Here is a 19040-nt window from a genome sequence, read left to right as displayed (position 1 = left end):
TCCTTGCTTGGAAAACAACATATGTTCTCCCCTTTCTTCCTTCCGAAGATGACATTTGCTTGATCGGAGCAGACGTCGGTAACAGGAGCTGCTGTAAGCAAGATGCGTGGCATACAGGTCTATCTGCCAAGAGATGGTATCTCGTACGCTCGAAGCAGGTGTTCATCCTGGCACATTGCTCGTTAAGAGCTGCGGCGCACTTAGGATAAAAATAAAAGGAGCGCTATAAAACGCCCGCCCTGAAGGTCGTCACAACGCCTGCTTTCCGGCTTTTCCGCACAGTTAGTTACGCGTGACGTTTACAGCGCGTCCATTTATTGCGACGCTGCATTTGACGGAGACGGTCGTGACGCGAAGCGATTGTCGTGGTAAAATTGCACAACGAGCTCTGTTGCAAGTCCCCAAGACTCGAAACAGCACCAAGACCAGGTTTACAGAAGCGGCAGCAGACGATATTTCGCATCGGCGAGCAGACGCAAGACGCTCGTAGCCTCGATGCCAGACTCAAAGCGGTTGGCGTCAAGCGACGCGTCCTGCAAGCTGTGGCGGGGCGGTGCTAGCGCCTGTACCGCCGACCTGACGTTCAGGAACGGTGGACGAGCTCTACCGCGCATGCGCCAACTAGACATCTTTTTTTTTTTTGCCGGACGTGACGTCATGGTTTTAAAAAATGGCAGCTGTTGTACGGTTACCTCGCTGCGATATTCTCGCCGTGATTTTTGTCTGCCGTTGCAGCGGTGCACAGGCTTACGATTGTGCGAAGGCACTCTTTAAGAACTTCTGGACAGCACTCACGGTGGTGTGCAGCGTGTGATCGGGACGCTGAGTGTGTGCGATTGCCTAATTTTCGCGTAGTACGTTGCGACGGTGACCACGGGCGCCCTGCATCAGTTCTGCCGCCTCGATTTGCGAGAGTGATGAGTGCGCTCGCGACAGGCTTCTGCGCTGCATTTCATTAGATCACCGTGTTGAGGCCGCTGGGCGTCTCGTCTCCGACGTGCGAGTGCGCGTATGCCTTCAACTTCAAACGGCGGTGCTATCATGGCCAGCCGCGAACGATCGTTCGCACGAAACGACAGTCGCTCACCACACGGTCATTGTCTAAGAAATATCAAGACTGTTGCGACCTACAAAGGTGATTCCTACGCGTCGCTTTGGTTCGTCGAACCCCGTGTCTTGTAATTGCTGCATGCTGTCATAAGTTCCGGGACATTACATTCAGGTGGTCATGGTGCTGCTGCATATTCTCGCTAAAACATTGCAGAGGACTCTTGGCGCGCAGAAATGAAAAGTTTGTAATTATCCACGTTAGTTTCGTTGGTCTCTAGAGGGTTGCTTTCCTGAGGAGCGTATTGATGCGTATGTCGCGGTATGGGCGCTGTACAAATGCGTTGACGGATGTGGAGGGGCACACTTTGTAACTGTTCTTAGGGCGCTGGATATACGAGGAGTTCAAGGGTGTCTCGTCTGGTAGGTGGTTGAGGCGGGAGGTTTGGGAGTGATGGTAAGCTTTGTGCAGTTTAAGGTATTATGTACTTCCAGTTCGACCAACTTGCACGTGGGTGTCGAGAGGGCACCGTTCGGTCTGTGAAAATATTTATTTCGCCCCCACCATATTTGGTGCCCGTTTGTGCTTCTGCTATCAGCCTTCGTCGTGTTCTGCTTGATCCTACACAGTCACAAAGTTTGATAACCGTAGCGGGCCCCGCACGACATGCGGCAGTGGGCCAAATTAACATTCTCAAATGCTATTTACACAGAAACGTTGGACACCAATTCTTGTAACTTGTTCCTACTGTGACTACACAGCCCTTTCACCATGATGCACAGCATGTACTGCAAATCACGTGCTTTATTGTTCGTATTTCAATGTATCTTGATGGTACAAAGGGCAGACAAAGCACTGCCCTAGCAGGTGGTGTTGGGAGCATGCCGCATTGCTGACGACTGGAACAGGAACCGATTTTGTGCTCTACTCCAAGACAATGCACGCCAGGTGGCTGCATGCCAGAATTTGATACGACGAGAGTGCTGAAGTTGTATGGCACAAAACAGGAATGAGAAATCTTTGAGGCCTATGTGATAAAGATGGGAGACAGATGCACTATAGATTACTGAATAATTAGTGTGAAGTGTGCAGCAGCTGTAACTGCTTTTTACATGTGGTGTTAAAGCAGTGTCACATGAGGGTTTTGTTTACTTTGTAATCACTCTCAGAGGGAAATGAAGCTTCGTTGATGAAGCTGATTCCTGTCTCTATCCTTTCCTTGAGTCATGCCTGACATTTGGCCAAAATTTCCATGAAGTCTCAACTAGCCTGCGTAGCCACCTTCATTCAGTTCACTGTTCTGATGCATATTTAAGCACAAAACCCTGGGACGTCTGCCATTAATCACTCATAAGAAACCCCTGATGCCCGCCAAACTCACCACTTCCACAACTTTGCAAAAAACAGATGCAAGCACAGCCATGACAGATTCCACCGTGCTTCCCAGTAAGCATGTCCCTTTATCAAGAAGGATGCATCACACCTCAAGTACACTACGACGCATACAAAAGCTAGTGATCATCTACCTCATCTGGACATCACGCCTTATTAAACTACAAGGGAATGAGGCGGCACGCACTGCTGCCCTCAAATTTACTAGCCACGGATTCGTAGAAAGCAGAAAAGACCCGCCAGATTCCCTCATCGACCTCTAAGTCCAAAGCCGTTGTAGAGATGCCTACAAACCCACACATACTACAACACAACATATTACCCAACACATGCCCCTATGAATGCCCACCCTGTAAAGGAAGGAAGGAAGGAGAGAGAGAACAAACTTTTATTTCTCAGGTACTAATTTGAAAGTTCAATTCACCGGATCCACGTAGTACTCCTGAATGCCTGGTCCTAATTTCAGTGTTCAATTCACTGGATCCACGTAGTACTCCTGAATGCCTGTGCGGATCCTGTGCACGTGTTTGTAGAGAGCTTCCTGGGCAGCCTGGATGTTCACTGTCGGCGGGGGAGACAGCCAGAGCTCCCAGGAAGTGATGAAAGCGAGGGATTGGGTAAGAGATGGTGGGGTGTATTCCCCATAAGAATGAGCGTTGGATGGGTAGGAAGAACACCTGGGGCAGGAAGGATGGCCAGGGCGCCGATAGATGCGGTGAAGAATGTGATGGGAGGGGAGTGAAGAGGTTTGAGCCTGTCGAATGAGGCACGCAGCCTCACGAGTTAGACGGGAACTGGGGGGTGGGTACAGGGTGCGTGATAGGCGTTGGGCGTGTAATTGGTAATGGCGGGAAGCGCGGTGTTGAGTACGAACCGTCGGTGGGTGGTACAAGGTTGGCCAGGACATGGGCGGACCTTGGAAAGGTACTCGGGTGAGCGCGTCTGCTAAGGCGTTTCCGCACATGCCAGCGTGGCCGGGAACCCAAACCAGTGTGAAGCGTGGCCGAGAATTCGATGCAAGTATCAGAGTGACGAAATCAGTGGTGTGTGGGTGGGTCTCATGGTAAGCGAAATTACGAAGGGCTGACTGACAGTCGGAGAAAATATATATATAGAAAAAATATATATATATATAACATTAAGAGTAGTGTGCTCTATTGCAAGGGCAATAGCGTATTCTTCGAGGGAGGTCGAATCCGGTGGAGACAGAAAGGAAAGCATAGCAGTGTCTAAAGAAGGGAGTAGGAGAAATGAAGCCGTGCCCGTTGAGTTTGAGGGGAATGTAGGAGATAGTACAGGGAAGACAGAGAGGTTGACCATCCAATCAACTGCACCAAATGCTTATCAGTGATTTCAAATAAATGCGTCAAACTTGCATGCGGAACACCTTACAGCATTTTTAACTTTCATTCATGGAATTATTTGTATAAACTTGTTATACACTTATACTGAAGTGACCAGGCAGTATATTTGAAGGTGTGTGAACATTCGCAACTTAGAATACTGTGTGAGTACTTTTTGATATTCGATTTGCAGCTGTTTCAAATATTTGAAATTTACAAATAGTAGAGGAACGAATGTTTGCTCTATCTGAAGACGTGCAAACTTTCAAGCTTCACTACGTGGTACGACCTTGCGGGTTGGTTTCTCTGCATGACACCGAAGCCGTGCCAAAAGCCCAATGTAGATGCCTTGCACCCAACAAGTGTTTGCTAACTGTGGTGTATGTTAGGTCAAGTGCAACACTATGAGAGCAAAATTTATAATCTAAAATAGGTTTCCTATAAATATAATAGTAGGAGTGAGAAATAAAACATTATTGCTGGCTTGTTGGTAAGGTCCCACCGGTAACTAGCATGCCCAGCCTCCTTTCAGTCATTGAGGAGGGTGGGGGGGGGGACTGCTGCCTATCATATTAAATATACTTAATATGCTTAGTGTGTTCACAGTATTTTGAGGAACCCATATTTCTCAATGGCAATGTATGCAAAATTCTTCTTGCACTGGTTTGCATGTCTATGTTTTATTTTCTGTTACATTAAATTTTTTGTATGTCAAGCGCAAGTACCTGAACAGAGATGTGTCTAGTTCTGACTGCCCAAGCTGTCTTTTTTGGTGTAGCTATGCTCTATACACTCTAGAAACACCAAAACAAAGATAGTGTGGTTTGAAAATATTCAATTCACAGCCAGCTTTTACTATTCGTATCCAAAAATATTTTATTCAATTCACAGCCAAGTTAACTTCTTGTATTCAATTCACAGATGCAAAGCTGATAATCACACACACCTCTAAATATATATACAAAAGGTAAGTTATCGTTTGTAGCGACAAAAAACGCTCAGCTGCAGTGGCGTCGCTAAGGGGGTGCCGGGGGTCCCTGGGACCCGGGTACCAGCCCCTCGGTAAAGAGGCGGGTGCCACTTGTGCACCTACAATGTGTAATGCTGAAGTCGAAAACTGGAAGACAACTGTAACGAGACCACAGCTTTGGCCTGTTCAATTTACGTCCCCACCAGTCTATTCAAATTTGTTTCCTGGTACAATGAAGAAAGTGAGGAGAATTTTGGCATCCAGGAATGTCGCGGTAGTCGAGGATGGGTGCAGCTTGCGGAGTTAATTGGCTGCAGGGTGAGCGGAGGCAAACAAGGAATGATTCCTGGAGAGGGGGTGTGTCGGTATACGACTGCAATGCTCGGAGGGGTGTAGCGAGTGAGCTTGCTTTTCAATGGGATGACAGGGGGCTAACAAAGCCCTTTCATCACGTCCAGGACCACTTTTGGGGTGACGGACGAGATCAGTAGGTGGGGGGGGGAGTGAAGGGGGAGGCATCCAAGCCTACGAGACTTTGGTCATGTGTCCTCGGCGGTCTTCTATGTGGCTTTTTTTTACGCACATGGGATATTGTGTACGGGCTCGTGGTGAATGCTTAGCATTTTCTGGAGTATTCGCGGTGACGCGCCGGAGACCGTGTACCCCGGTCCGGTTGTCATATTTTCAGGAGGAAACCAAGGTAAAAATGACCTGGAAAAAAAAAAAAAAATATGGGGAATCTTGAGGAATTGGGGACTGAGAATTAAAACGAAATGAAAGCAAGTGTGAAACATGCAATGAAGGTTGGTGCAGAGGAGCTAACTGTACAAATTAAGCCTGTGTTGGGAGGAGGGGTGGGAGCTCAGGTGTCCAACATTAGGTGAGACAAATGGGTTGTCGCGATTTCCCCTTGGTTGCACCAGATTCCTTCAGTGCTTGCACTAACCAACCAATTTGCAATCCAAGCAATCGCGAAGGATCTGATATCGGGCGTTGAAGCTCATATTTTTTATGTCGTTGACTTTCCTTCATCGTGCCCAGCGACGCAGCCAGCACGTGGCGATTGTACGAAGATGGCATTATATGGAAGGGGCGTATCCCATATGGCCCGTGTAATTAAACTAGAACAACAACAGACGAGTAGCTTGTCGAACAAATTATGCAAAAAATAGAACAGTTATGTAGGCATTTTTTTTATTTACCTAACTTTTAATGAGGTAAATCTGTTTTTTTATTTTATTCTCCTGTAAGTTAAGAGCAATACAAATGAGTACCTGCATTGCGCATATAAATAAAGCGGATAGCCTTGTGTTCCTCTTCTTTCCATTTTATAATGGTTTTCGTGTGGCTGTCCCAAGGAGTTCTAAGTGAAGAAATACTTGAAGCTGATGACCTAAATATTTTGCTTTGGTAGGTTCATCTTTCGAGGTGGAGGGTGAAAAAAAAAAAAAACAGGACAACGAAATTAAATGCATAACAAAAAGATAAACACCAGGTACGTCGCCCACTTTCTATCATTAGGCATTCGATCCGCTGAGTGCTCCCATCCCGGTATATGGTCGGGAGACCCCACGATAATTGAGGTGGGAGTGAGGGGCAGTTTCTGTGTTAGTGAAAGCGTTCTGCTGAGTGCTTTGTGAACATTACTAGAAAAAAAAATGTTGAAGACTGTGCGACAAAGGACAGAACGCCCGGTGCTGTATACAAGATTTTTGAGCTGAGTGCCCCTCGCCATGCATTGGGGAGAGGAAAAATCTACTGGAACGACTCGGGCAGCACAACGACGACGTCCGGCTGCAAAACCGTTGCCCAGTACTGCAAAACATCAGAACGCAAAAGAGACTTCGGTGAAATGCTCCAGGAGCGTGACCTACTGGAGGAAAAGATGCAAATAACATAAATCCTTCCCTCCGAATCCTCACCACTTGTGTACACGCGGGCACCGCGCTCCACAGTGAGGCGCTTTGTGAGTGACCGGCGCTACAACGCGACCCCAGTCACCCCTGAAGGAAGAGGGAATCGAGATGGGTCCCAAACGTCTTGTTCTTGGTTATTACTTTTGGTTGGAGAGGGCGATATTATTTCCTCAGCTACTGGGAAAAGGTTGTTTCATCTAGGATCTGCCTTGACCTAGTCGACTGTACGACGACGTCAATGAAATCGTTGTCACCAACATATCGGGATGGGCATGACCGAACGGTTGTGAGCCAGTGTGTGGCGTCGATACACTCGGGCCTGTACAAATCTGATATTTTACTCAAGAGTTCTTTCTTTATCGCTTCGTAACCTCCTTCGATTCAGATTTCCTCCATTGGCTGCTTCACTGGTAAGCCCGAACCTCACATTTTATACTTTATACTGTGTTCATTTTCCCAAGACACCAATGTCAATTAACTTATTTGCAAATGTGTGGTGGAATCTTTTTACAACGTACGAAAGGAAACAACATCGTCGCAGACAAACATCCACACGACTAGCCGTGCACTGGCCGCTTAGACGACTCATGTACGGCCAGTCGTCTCTTTCCCCGCTAAATGTTCCCTTTCTATCTGCTTCCATTCTCAGTAATCACGTAACCATAGAAATAAAGAGACCCGACAATGTATCTATTTCAAACGTACTGAAATTCTCACTTAGAGAAATTTCCAGCATGCAGTTGCATGCTGCCGCAGAGGCTGCCTTTAGTGACAAACGGGCAGGCGCAGGCGGTTTTTCCGAATTTCTGGGCGGCCGTTTCTTTCACATTTTATACCACTTTTCCTGCACAATACTTGGAAATAGCTTTTTTTTTAAGCCTGGCTGTTAATTTGCTGGGACAGCTTCTATTTCTCCCCCAACCGTCTTTCACCAGGCTCCGCCTGTGATCCTTCAAGCGTAATTTGTTCAAGGTGTGTTCCTAGACACAGGAAAATTGATGAGAATGAAGCGACTATTTGCCTTGCATGTGTTGCCTTTAAACAGCCCTATCATTGCTGGCCACCCTCCTCCAGGCCCGCATGACGTCTGCATGATTTAGTCGGCACAGTGGGCTGTGAAGCTTTCCGAACGCCTCTGGCGACCACCTTATAGTGTCGTTTTCTGACGAGGCCCGAGACTCTCTCACACCTCTATTGCTCTTGCAGGCATCCATTTGCTTGGTATCGACTGTAAGATGTGGTACTCTAACACTGCCGCGTATCACCTTTCACTTTTCCCCTACCCCACTTTGGTTTGGCACATTGCACCCTGTGCTGCCGCAAGTAGCTCTTGGCCACTCCTTTCTCGGCTGCTAACGGTGTTTTCGTGCTCACGAGTGACACACCATGATGCTTCTTACTGTTAGGATTTTTATCGATGCCTAATTCACTGAAAAGGTCGGTGTTGTGTATCAACATCTGCACCAGAGTCGTCGTTTGGGGTTCTCTAACCCAAGCTCGTGTAGCTATTATTGCCTAATACCACACGGCTTCTTATCTTTCTGCTTACTTTTCTGATATATTGCCAGTTCTTTATAAATAACTACACATCAATTATCCTGTGGCTTCATTTCGCATCGCATATCGCATATTATGCATGCTTGCATTGACGTTTTGAAGCCCACGCATTCAGTATCTGTAAAAAGTTTTTTTTACATTGGTATCCAAATGAAAGACACAAAATTTGTCGAGACCAATCGCTCTTGTTGCGCGATGAGAGCAATGCCGAGTGACAGAAATCGCTTTTGATAGCTACAGTCGCAAGTGTGAACCAGCCTTCATATGGTCACAATAGAAGAAATTAATATTACCAATAATAACAATAACACTAGTTTTATTATTAATTGTTTTGTATATGTGAGGGGGTGACAAATTTTCTGGGCCCCGGGTGCAAGTTTATACCCAGCAATGCCACTGCTTTGCTGCCATTGTCATCACTGCTGGAGAGAGAAATCACAAGCAAAACCTTATCCCTGACCAATTTCAGTTTTAAGTTGTAGTGGTACTTTTGTGTTGTTTGACAAGCAATAACTTATTTGCGGAGAAGAGAGCGCGTGGGTCAGAGAGCAAACTGGTGTTAAAGACATATTAGTAGAAATTAAGAAGAAGAAATGGACGTGGGCAGGGCATGTAATGCGAAGGCAAGATAACCGCTGGTCATTAAGGGTAACAGAGTGGATCCCTAGAGAAGGCAAGCGTTGCAGGGGGCGGCAGAAAGTTAGATGGGCAGATGAGATCAAGAAGTTTGCGGGGATAAATTGGTCACAGTTGGCACAGGACCGAGGTAATTGGAGAATAATGGGAGAGGCCTTTGCCCTGCAGTGGGCGTAGATAGGCTGGTGATGATGATGATGAACTTATTTGCGGTAAGATTGCTGCAGACACAGCTCAGTCACGCTAAACACAGAAGAAATGAAGTTGAAAGCATTGCACATCATAAGATCTGTTCCTAAAAGCACCAACTTAAATACAATATTGTTCTTCGGCATGTGACAGCACACATCAAGGACATATTGGGTAGTGAACTGTTCAGCGTGTGTTGAATGCATGGCATTATACCAGCTTGAACGTGCCCCAGAAGGGATAATTTTAAAAACGGCAACTTGAGAGGGCCCACGAAAAAAAAAAAAAAAAATGCTTGGCACCAGGGCTAAGTGCAGCTAGTTAATATTTTCTCATTCACTACTTGAGGCTTGGATGTGTATTATTAAGGCTTGGTTCCTACAACTGGTAACAACAACAAAAAAACCTTTGTCCTGTGCGCAGCCCTACCTCCCACCGGGCTGCATTATCAGCTGGCTTAAGGTTTCAGACCAACGAAGTGATTAGCAGACAGATTATTCAGCATGGTAGTTACTACACCTTCGCAATGGTGAACATTACCTGCCTGCCTCACGACTCCGAACATTATACCTTCGCACAGGTTAACTCCGTTATACTGGGACAAAAACACAGCCCTGCGGTCTACGTTTGGAGTGGCTAGCGCCGTCCCAGTGCCCTCGTCTGACCGGCGTTGCTGCCTCTCGCCACAACACGGCGGCGGCGAAACGCCCAGCGGCCTCAACACGGCGCTCTAATAAAACACACCGCAGAAGTTCGTCGGGAACGCACTCATCACTGTCGTAAATCGAGGCGGCAGAACTGATGCAGGGCGCCCGTGGTCACCGTCGCAACGTACTACGCTACGCGAACACACTCAGCGTCCAGGTCACACGCTGCACACCACCGTAAGTGCTCTCCAGAAGTTCAAGAGCGCCTTCATCACAATCGTAAGCCAAACACCTATGCACCGCTGCAACGGCAGGCGAAAATCACGACGAGAAGAGCGCAGCGAGATAACCGCGCAACAGCTGCCATTTTTCTTTAAGCATGACGTCACATCCGGCAAAAAAAAATCGCTTTGTTTGTTTTTTGATGTCTAGTTGGCGCATGCGCAGTAAGTCTCGTCCACCGTTCCTGAACGTCAGGTGTACCGCCGTATTCGTGCTTCGCGGATAAATCCGTTGCGGCACTCGGATAACAGGCCCTCGCTTCATCTGCAAACAAAGCAGTGTCCTTAATACCACTTACGTCTTTCGATTTTCCGGTGGATTAACTTATTAAGGCCGCAGCAGGCGTAACGCCAACGTTGGACGCCAAAGAGCCAATCGCACGCTTGTAGCAGACGACGCTAGAACTACTGCAAGCAGACGATAAAGAGAGGGAGTGTTAGCCTCGATGGCAGGTGGCGCCGTTGCAGCACACGCTGACGTGGGGCGGCGCCAGTGTCGCTAGCGACGCTGCTCGCGCTCCGCGGAGAAGCTTGACGACAGGAAACCCGCTGCTGGCAAACACGCGCACAAATAAACGCACACAGCAGCGACGCGCGCTCGCTCGCTCGCATCGGGAAGTCGCGGCTGTTTTTCCAGCGCTGGCTCGCTGCTCCCAATCCCACGGTGCGGACATCTACTAGTCGCTCTTCATCAGAGCCTCTTCGGCTTGCTGCGTGCGCGCGAGAAAAAAAAAAATCATACAGCGCAACGTGAGGTTTCGCGGTGGTTCGAGTTACGAGCGAAGAATTCTGCAAATTGATCGCCGTGTGGTTGGCTGTGCCGCGCAACGCTCGGGAGAGAGACCTTCGTGTGGCACCGAGAAAAGACACCTGCTGCGGATATAAGACCGCGCTTTTTTTTCAAGCTACGCGTGTAAGCATTGTTCGTCGCTCGCGCCGTGTTGGCGACCTTAGCGTCGACTGCACTTGTGTCTCGTGGCCTAGAGACTCTGCATCTGTGAACGGGGGAAAAAACACAGCAGGAAGAAGGAAAAAAAGAAGGTTTGGAGCAATCGTCGCGACTCCGGTCATTCCCAACCCAGTAACTCGGACTGTGAAGCCACCGCGAAAACGCACAGATGGAACCGACCAAGACGCCAGGGAAGAAGATTCCCATACACCTGAAGGTACGTTGCGCCCTCCTGGGCGAGTGCGACGTTTCGGATCAATAACCGACACCCCCGCGCTTTAGCCGCCTTAGCCTTTTAGGAGTTTGGTGTATACCGAGAGCGTGGGTGGCGTTCGGTTTAACCTCTTTTCATTTTGAAACGTAGCTCCAGAGCGTCGTTTCCCACTCGCGCTTCGGAAGCGACTGATAGGCCCACGCGTGGAGCTATAGTGGGTGCGGTCAATATATAGACGTCCGACTGGCCTACATGTATATTAAGCTCGGGCATCGTGTGTGGCTCTTAATTGTACGCACGCGTCTGATCTCACCGGTGCGCGATCGTAATTTTAATTCGCTTGGTAGCTCTGAAAGAGGAGAACGCCGACATTTTCGAACGGTCTATGGGTTTGAAGTGCGGTCTTGAATTTCGACTGTGTTCCGAAGCCGAAATGACCATACAAATTGGATGGAAGAGGTCGGGGACGAACTTTAAACTCGACCGAACGCATACATAAGGTGTATACAATGCCGCTCAAATAATTTTATGCCACCCTTGAATCGGAAAATTGGCCTTCCAGGTTTTTACTGAAAAAAAAAAATACTTCCCACTTTTTTGTGACTAAAAAATGTTTTTTCCTGTTGTTTTGAAGCCAGGGACGTAGCCGGGGGGGGGGGGGGGGGGGTTCGGTGTCAGAACGCCCCCCGCCCCCCCTTCCCCTCAGAAAATTTTTGGGCACACCGCATAGGTATATTACTACGCAGAAAAAAAGAAAATTAGATTATAAAATGAAATTATGTTTGCGCGCTGGCTATCTTCCCTTCTAGTCTGTTTATTCTTTTGCTGACAGCGTATAGCACCCCCAGAAAAATATACGCCACTGGTGCCGGCGAATGCGCTTCTTACAAGGGCTTGGTCGGCCCGGTTATGTTTCTTACGTAATTACATTGTTTTAATAAGTCATGCTTCATACGCAGTCCCTGATGTTCGGTGTGACTGCGTGCAATTGTGTTTTGTCTCTTGGGAAATGTTTGGGCGGAGTGTAAATTGATTCAAATTTTGTGCATGAAAGCTTACTGGCGGCTCAAAATAATTTGCGGAGAATCGAAGTGAATTAAACCCTTTTCGCTATGCCGGGGTAGGGTACGCAGAATGCCTGTGGGGCCATTTTTTTTTTTTACTGCCCTTAGATATGACACTACATGCTGTACAAAAGAAAAATGCAAGGAACTATTTAAAAAGTGTGCGGGTGTTTCTGGGTGTTGCACTTTCGAAATTAACACCCTTCTAACTCGTTTTACACCCCAAAAATTAAGTTCCAGCTACAAATCCCGCCAAAGCGCTAAAGTTGAGATAAATCCAAAGTTGAGGCTTAATTGGGGGAAGGTTAGGTCGTGCGTGAACAAGCACCAGGGTTCGATTGGAAGCCCGCGGAATTTAAATTGCGGTTGCCAGTCGCTGCGCATGTGGCGGCTTTCATCGATAAGTGAGCCGTTACGCATTTTCATTACGAGGTCCTTTAATAAATTGACGGAAAAAAGGTGGGGGGAGGGGCTATTGTCAACACGATGGATGTAGCTAATTACGGCCAGAAGTTTTGAATGATTGGCTTTCAAGGTTTTTGCGTGATTCAGTTTAGGTACTCGATCATCTCACGTTTGTCAGCCGGAAGTACGACGTGACAGGGCCTGTCAGATGAGTCTACAGGCTGTAATTACCGACCCCCCCCCCCCCTTCCCCACTAATCTTTGTTGAGCGATTGAATCTGCAGTTTGCCGCGAGGTAAATTGTCCCAAATGTGTAATGCGCGCGGAATTTATCTTTCTTGCGCGTGTGTATACAGTCGTCAGAAATTCGTTCGGGCGGCCAGGCCAGGAGTCGAAAGTGCGTCGAAAGCGGCAAATTTGACATATCTAACATCAATTACCACGACGGGCCATTCTCGAACATATCCCGCCTTGCTGGATGCGACGACCGCCACTTTTTAGTTAGTAAAAGTCACGTCCGTGTCCAATACCTCGAGACATCACCATGATATAACTACTTATTAATCTGCAAATTTACGGAGTGTTCGAAAAAGTCTTCTTGCGCCGTCAACGTTTAAAGCTGGCTCTGTTTCCGGTGTCAGTTTTTAAGACGTGGTTGTATACGAGGTTTTTGACAGATAAGACATCGAACGTACTAAATTTACATGAAACAGAAGTTGGGCCCCTGCCTGACGCCCACGTTTCGACAAGAAGACTTGTCTACGTCAGGGCGAAGACAGGTCCTATTGACTTGGTTGTTGGGCCCCGAAGAAGCCAAGTCCTCTTGTCAAAACGTTGGCACTGAGATAAGGCTTCCCCTTTGTTTTAAATTATTTCTATTTAATTGATTTATTGATTGTAGGTTTTAACGCTCCGACGCAACGCAGGCGATGAGGCTCGCCGTAGTGGATTGCTCCGGTTTAATTTTGACCTCGTGGGGATCTTTAACATGCGCCGAAATCGCGTACACACGGGCGTTTCTGCTTTCCGCCTCCGTCAGAAAAGCGGCCGCCGCGGCCGGGTATCGAACCCGCGTCCTAGGGTTCAACAGCACAATGCCACCGCGGCGGGTAGGTTCTTTCTATTTGCTCCCCATTTTTCAAGCTTCGTCGTTCTCTGTTTGAGGTAAAATATTGCCGTATGCGGAACACCACCTTCATGAAACGTGCGTCCGTCCACAAATGAACGGTCTCAGAACTAATTTGTACGTACGCACTCTGCCAACTACGCGTGTTCCTTGTACAACAATCTATCGGGGAAGTGCATATCTTGTCACGTTCGCCCGCGACGAGGCACGTCGTGTACGGTCGACGACGGAACAATACATCTCCTCCGACTGTCCGATCTTTTCCGGCGTTTCTTCTCGACTAGGAACCGTGACGGCAGTACACGTCTCTCCCGGCGAGTCGACGGCGTGCTGCAAGGCCCCGCGCTGTGCCTTCGCTGTACACGCCCTTATCGCGCGTACGCGGCGAACCCCCCCCCCCCCCCCCCCCCCCCCCCCCCGTCGAATACACTGCCCGGAGAAATGAGCGTGGAGGTTTCGCCTGACCTCTTAGGCACGATAACGAGGCGGAGGTGCGCACGTCTGCGTTGGACGCAACATTGGCGGTGGTAGCTGACACGCGGCACAGATACGAAACGATTTGACTCCGGAAGAAATTTGCGTTAGGAATGGTACGGAGGAGTTCGAACAAAACAAAACAAAAAAGATATATACAATCTACAGAGGGATAATCGTTTATATGGGACCGAAACTGGCGCTGAATTCGGAGTTGTGTCCATAAAAAAAAAAAAAAAAAAACCATTTCGCGTCCATTTTAATCGTGACGTATTGAGGTCCCCCGCCTTGCTTGTGCTGAGTCGCTTCTGGGTCGTCTGTTTTCGGCCAATCAGGGCTCGCTAGAAATGGGCAGTTTGACATGGACAAAGCTGACAATTCCGCCCTTTATGGAAATTGCGGACCCATGGCGAAAGGAGGTCCTTTCGGTACACGACTCCTCGGGCCTATGCCGCCCGGCGAGCCCTCTTGACAACGTGGAGGTGGTCGCCGAGGTCTGAGGTGGTCAGCATGTCGTCCCACTGCCGTATTTAGTGGCTGGGTATTGGGGTCAAGGCGAGAATTCCCAAGTCCTTTGGTAAAGTCACAAAGGTGGAAAGGGTTATAGGTGTGCTGGTGAGGGTAGGTGCTGTTTTGCGTAGTCGGCGGTAATTCAAGGTTTGAACGCAATCTCGCTTTCCAGAGATTGCGCGAGTCTTGCTGTGATATAGTGATGAATTGCGCAACAGCCTTTGCCCAACCTCTATTGTGCAAACCTCCCCTCGTGTAGTGTCAACGATAGCAGCATACCACGCGGCCATCTTATCGTTATTGATTCTACTACCGATGCCACTATCGCTGTGATCTCAGATTCGAGCTATTTGGCGTGCTCTGAATGGATTGCCAATACATTTTTTCGTAACATAAGAGCACACAAGGTCCACGTACACCTGTTCACGTATACCTCCTGAACGCACGGGGCGATATTTGGTGGATTTTAGGGGCGAAGCCTCTTAGGGGCTGGGGATTTTGGCGTCTCCTGTCGTCGTCGTAATGATCGTTCGTCTCATGTAGTCACGGTTCAAAAAAAAAAAAAAAAACACCGGGACACTCGTTTACGCCTCGCGCTAGAGAGCTTCGTGCCGCAAAGGCAAGAGACTTTACAGCAAAGCTGTACACCTGTACCTCCCAAACGGTTTCATCTCCGCTGGCAAAAGCGCCAAGGCGCCAGGAATGCTCTTCTACACTGCATGCTTCGCCCCTCCCCAGGTTTCACGTTAGTGGAGATGGCCCGGGAATTTTTTAACACAGTGGGCACTTGACACACACCCGAGCACACACCTCGAGCTGTTTCGTGTTCCTCGCCGGTCTCCGTAGCGAACTGCATCTTTGTTAGACGGAAGTCACGATGAACGTAACCGCTTTTACCGACCAAACGGCTTTGCTGAAACACTGGTGCTTCGCATTGTTAACGGTGATTTTCTTTAATTTTTTTTTTCTATTTCGGGACTACACAGCACACTTCGCGAGTAGAGGATTTCTTAGCTTCAGCAAAATTCGCGCGGCACCCCAGCCTGCGTCGCATGGGAGGGCATCGACCGGGCTCCGTCCCGTCCATGGCCCCAGAACAGAGCAGCCTGTTATCAGGTGCGACGATCGCGCCAGGCAATTAACCCTCCACGCGTCACGTAACGAACACCTCCTAAAGCCACCCCTCGATCGTCCCGACGGGTTGCTCGTATACGGAACCCACCGGGCAGTTTAAACACCGTTATATATATTTTTCTTTCTATCCTATCCTATACATCTGTCGTAAAGCCAGCGCACCCGCCTCGTAGATGCTCGATACCCACGGCCCTGTTTTACGATGTCCGCTGAAGAGTTCAACCACCCTTTCTTCACCCGTTTCACCCTAAAAAACGGGTGGCCTGATCATCTGACGCTGTTCGACACAGCAAGTATTGCACACGTTGTTCGGTTTTTAGAGCGAATCTCTGTGATACTTCCCAGAAGTTTCGTAACACGCGGTTTTGATATATACCGTATTTTTGCGAATCTAAGCACCCCCTTTTCTAAGCAACCATAGCAAGGTGGATTTTAGACGCGTACGTGGGAACGTTGTGGCCAAGTAAGTTAACAGAAGGTGACCTGCTGGTGGAATGCTGAAAGCGGCGGCCCAATTGGCACAATGGACTCGAATGGTATACTCGGTTACAACTAAGAACGGCACCACCTCATGTAGTGTATCACTCCGCCAAAGCGCCGGACCCGTGACGTCAGTGCGCGCGCGTTTTGAAAGGGGTTTGCTATGAATGCGTGATATCGTCTGCCTTGTCTCACGCAGTTCGTTTGTCGTCACTGGAGTCGTTTATAAGCATATTTAGTAACAAAAATCACGGTAACGGCTCACGCCATGTTCAAAATATTCCCAGTGACGTCCTACTTGCGCCGCGCGGAGAAACATCCGGTTACGGTGATAAGGTACATCGGCAACTTCCGGTGCCGTTCTTAAGTTGTCACCGAGTATAGTGAAGGTGACTGCGTGTCACTGTACGTAAGCGCCGGGTTCACTGCCTGTGCCTATTTTCCTTTTGAATGTTCGCCAAATGAAACATTATTCTTTGCACCCATCTTGTCGAGATACGGCCAAGAAAAAAAAAAGTGGCAAGAGGGGAGGGATTTAGTTTTTTCAAATATAAGCCCCCCCCCCCCTCACTTAGGCCTCGAGATGGTGGAAAAAATGGGGTGCTAGAATCGTAAATATAGTATTTCGACATTTGTCTATTAGAGGTTTCGTTACATCGTTGTATCTAAAAAGCGCCCTAGAAAAAGCATGTAAATGACGGTGAGAAAACGGCAGTATGCGCATCCGTGGGTATACAGAGGTTCTTATGTTATGATATATAGGTGAAAATCTTCGCACACGTTAGCATTTAACGCAGCTATAACCTTCGGGACAAAAAAAAAATAAAAAAAAAAACAACGTAAGGGTCTGACACATGGTTAGCAGTATTCGGTAAATTAAGCTAATTGTAGCGTTTGACGGGTGACAGGTAATTCGTGAGAGCGTATACTGACCCACTGACTCCTTTTAGCTTCCATGTTCCGACACAGGCGCGCCAAATGGCATTCAAGCTTCTGGTAACTTGTCTAAACGTCGAGCTGTGGGCAGTCTGTCAATAATCGACTCACCTCGATTCGGGAATGTTCTAAAAGCAAGGTACAGCCAGAGTCCTTCAATAGCATTGAAGGACTCTGGTACAGCTTATGTATGTAAACAGGAAGAAGGTGTCTTATTTCTTGGTTCAATATACGATCAAATAACGTAACGCGTCCAGTGGTCTGGCCTCAGTAAGATACGAACGGTTACTCTTACTCTGACGAAGGCCGCTCCACTGGCCGATACGTGAGTAAACCTCGTCTTAGATGTTTCTCACGTGCGTCCGACATCATATTCTATTCGAGCGGACAACTGCGCCACCTTGGGGGGTTTCGCCCAAGGCCACTCGCCTATATAAATGTGGCTCAAGCTATTACATTATTAGCCGGTAATCTTCCCTGCGCCGGCCAACCGCCCGCTGACCCCATTACTGCCGCGTGTATGGCCCCCTGAGCGCTTCATAATTTGCACCGCACGCGGTAGCAGCCAGCCAACACGCATTTAGACGCGCGCACGTAATCGGCTGACGTTCGCTGCCCCGGGCGTCAAAGGTGGACCGTCGAAAATCGGGGCCGTCTGCGTGACTACGCATATTGACGCGGCGGCCGCCGGGGGCAAAGCCTCGCGACAGACTCCAGGCTACCGTGAAGCCTCGGGTCCTACATGCGTTAGTCCAGAAAAAGTGTTACATTGAACTTGGGCGACGCGGCTGGTGGTACGTCGCGCCTCGTTTACTGGGCGGACACGTTGCCTGAGGCTCTATTGGGCGACGCGCGATTCTTCTCGTTCGGGAGCGCCCCGATGTGTATACCGCATTTACGCGAGGTTAGCTCTATTGGGCGACGCGCGATTCTTCTCGTTCGGGAGCGCCCCGATGTGTATACCGCATTTACGCGAGGTTAGCTCTATTGGGCGACGCGCGATTCTTCTCGTTCGGGAGCGCCCCGATGTGTATACCGCATTTACGCGAGGTTAGCACGCGCGAGGAGGAGAGAGCGAAGCATCGGGGCTTGATGGAGTGCAGAATAACGTGCAGAATAACGTGCAGAATGGCTCTATACGAGGCATAACAGCATGGACGGTTGACGAACACTTACAAGACACGCAGGGCAAGCCCTGATTCGTAACTGTTTATTGAAATTGCAGTATATATGTACGTGTTTTACGGGTCTTGATGCTATGCAGAATATGTCGTAGACAAGTTGGTATAATTCGGCTAAACAGGACGTACCAGCGCGAATGGGCCGTAATCTGAGTCCCTCCTCCACTCCATTTGCTCCCTCCACTCAGGTGAGGAGAGGATTCCGCAATGCTTATCCATGGGGAAATAGATTTCAAGGACCTGCCCCAGTGGAGGCTCGAATGGGGAAAGGATTCAGAATACGACTAGTCTTTGTCCAACCATTTGCGCTATGTCTTATGACTTGTACTGTAGGTGTTTTGTATACAAGACACACAAGACAAGCGCTGACTCCGAAATGTTTATTGAAATTTCAGCAACACGTGCACGTTTTATCTGTTCGGTTCAATAAGCAGTTTATTGAAATTTCAGAATGCATGTACGCATTTAATTTTTTTCAACTTGCAGTTTATTGAAATTTCAGCAAATATGTACTTGTTTTGTCGGTTCAATGAGCATTGAAGAGTCGGCGCTTGTCAGCTGTGTGTCTTGTATCTTCGTCGACCACTC

General features: G+C 48.4%; 1 protein-coding gene across 4 annotated transcripts in view; it reads left to right on the top strand.

Annotated features, from left to right (window-relative positions):
- The window catches only part of LOC144162744 (dihydropyrimidinase-related protein 2-like), a 90231-nt gene that overhangs the window by 31093 nt on the left and 40098 nt on the right, over positions 1-19040 (top strand). Inside the window, exon 1 of one of the 4 annotated variants that reach the window (XM_077693384.1) lies at positions 10534-11145. The exons of the other annotated variants lie outside the window; for them this stretch is intronic. Coding sequence (XP_077549510.1) covers positions 11098-11145 — 48 coding nt within the window. The 5' untranslated portion in view covers positions 10534-11097. Of the gene's footprint in view, positions 1-10533; positions 11146-19040 lie in introns of those variants that run through there. 4 annotated transcript variants of the gene reach the window in all.

Source organism: Haemaphysalis longicornis, unplaced genomic scaffold (assembly GCF_048455015.1).
Source record: "Haemaphysalis longicornis isolate Haplotype H1 unplaced genomic scaffold, Haemaphysalis longicornis Haplotype H1 scaffold_12, whole genome shotgun sequence".
Lineage (NCBI taxonomy): Eukaryota > Metazoa > Arthropoda > Arachnida > Ixodida > Ixodidae > Haemaphysalis > Haemaphysalis longicornis.
Note: the sequence above shows the minus strand (reverse complement) of the source record. Positions and strands in the feature narration are given on the sequence as shown.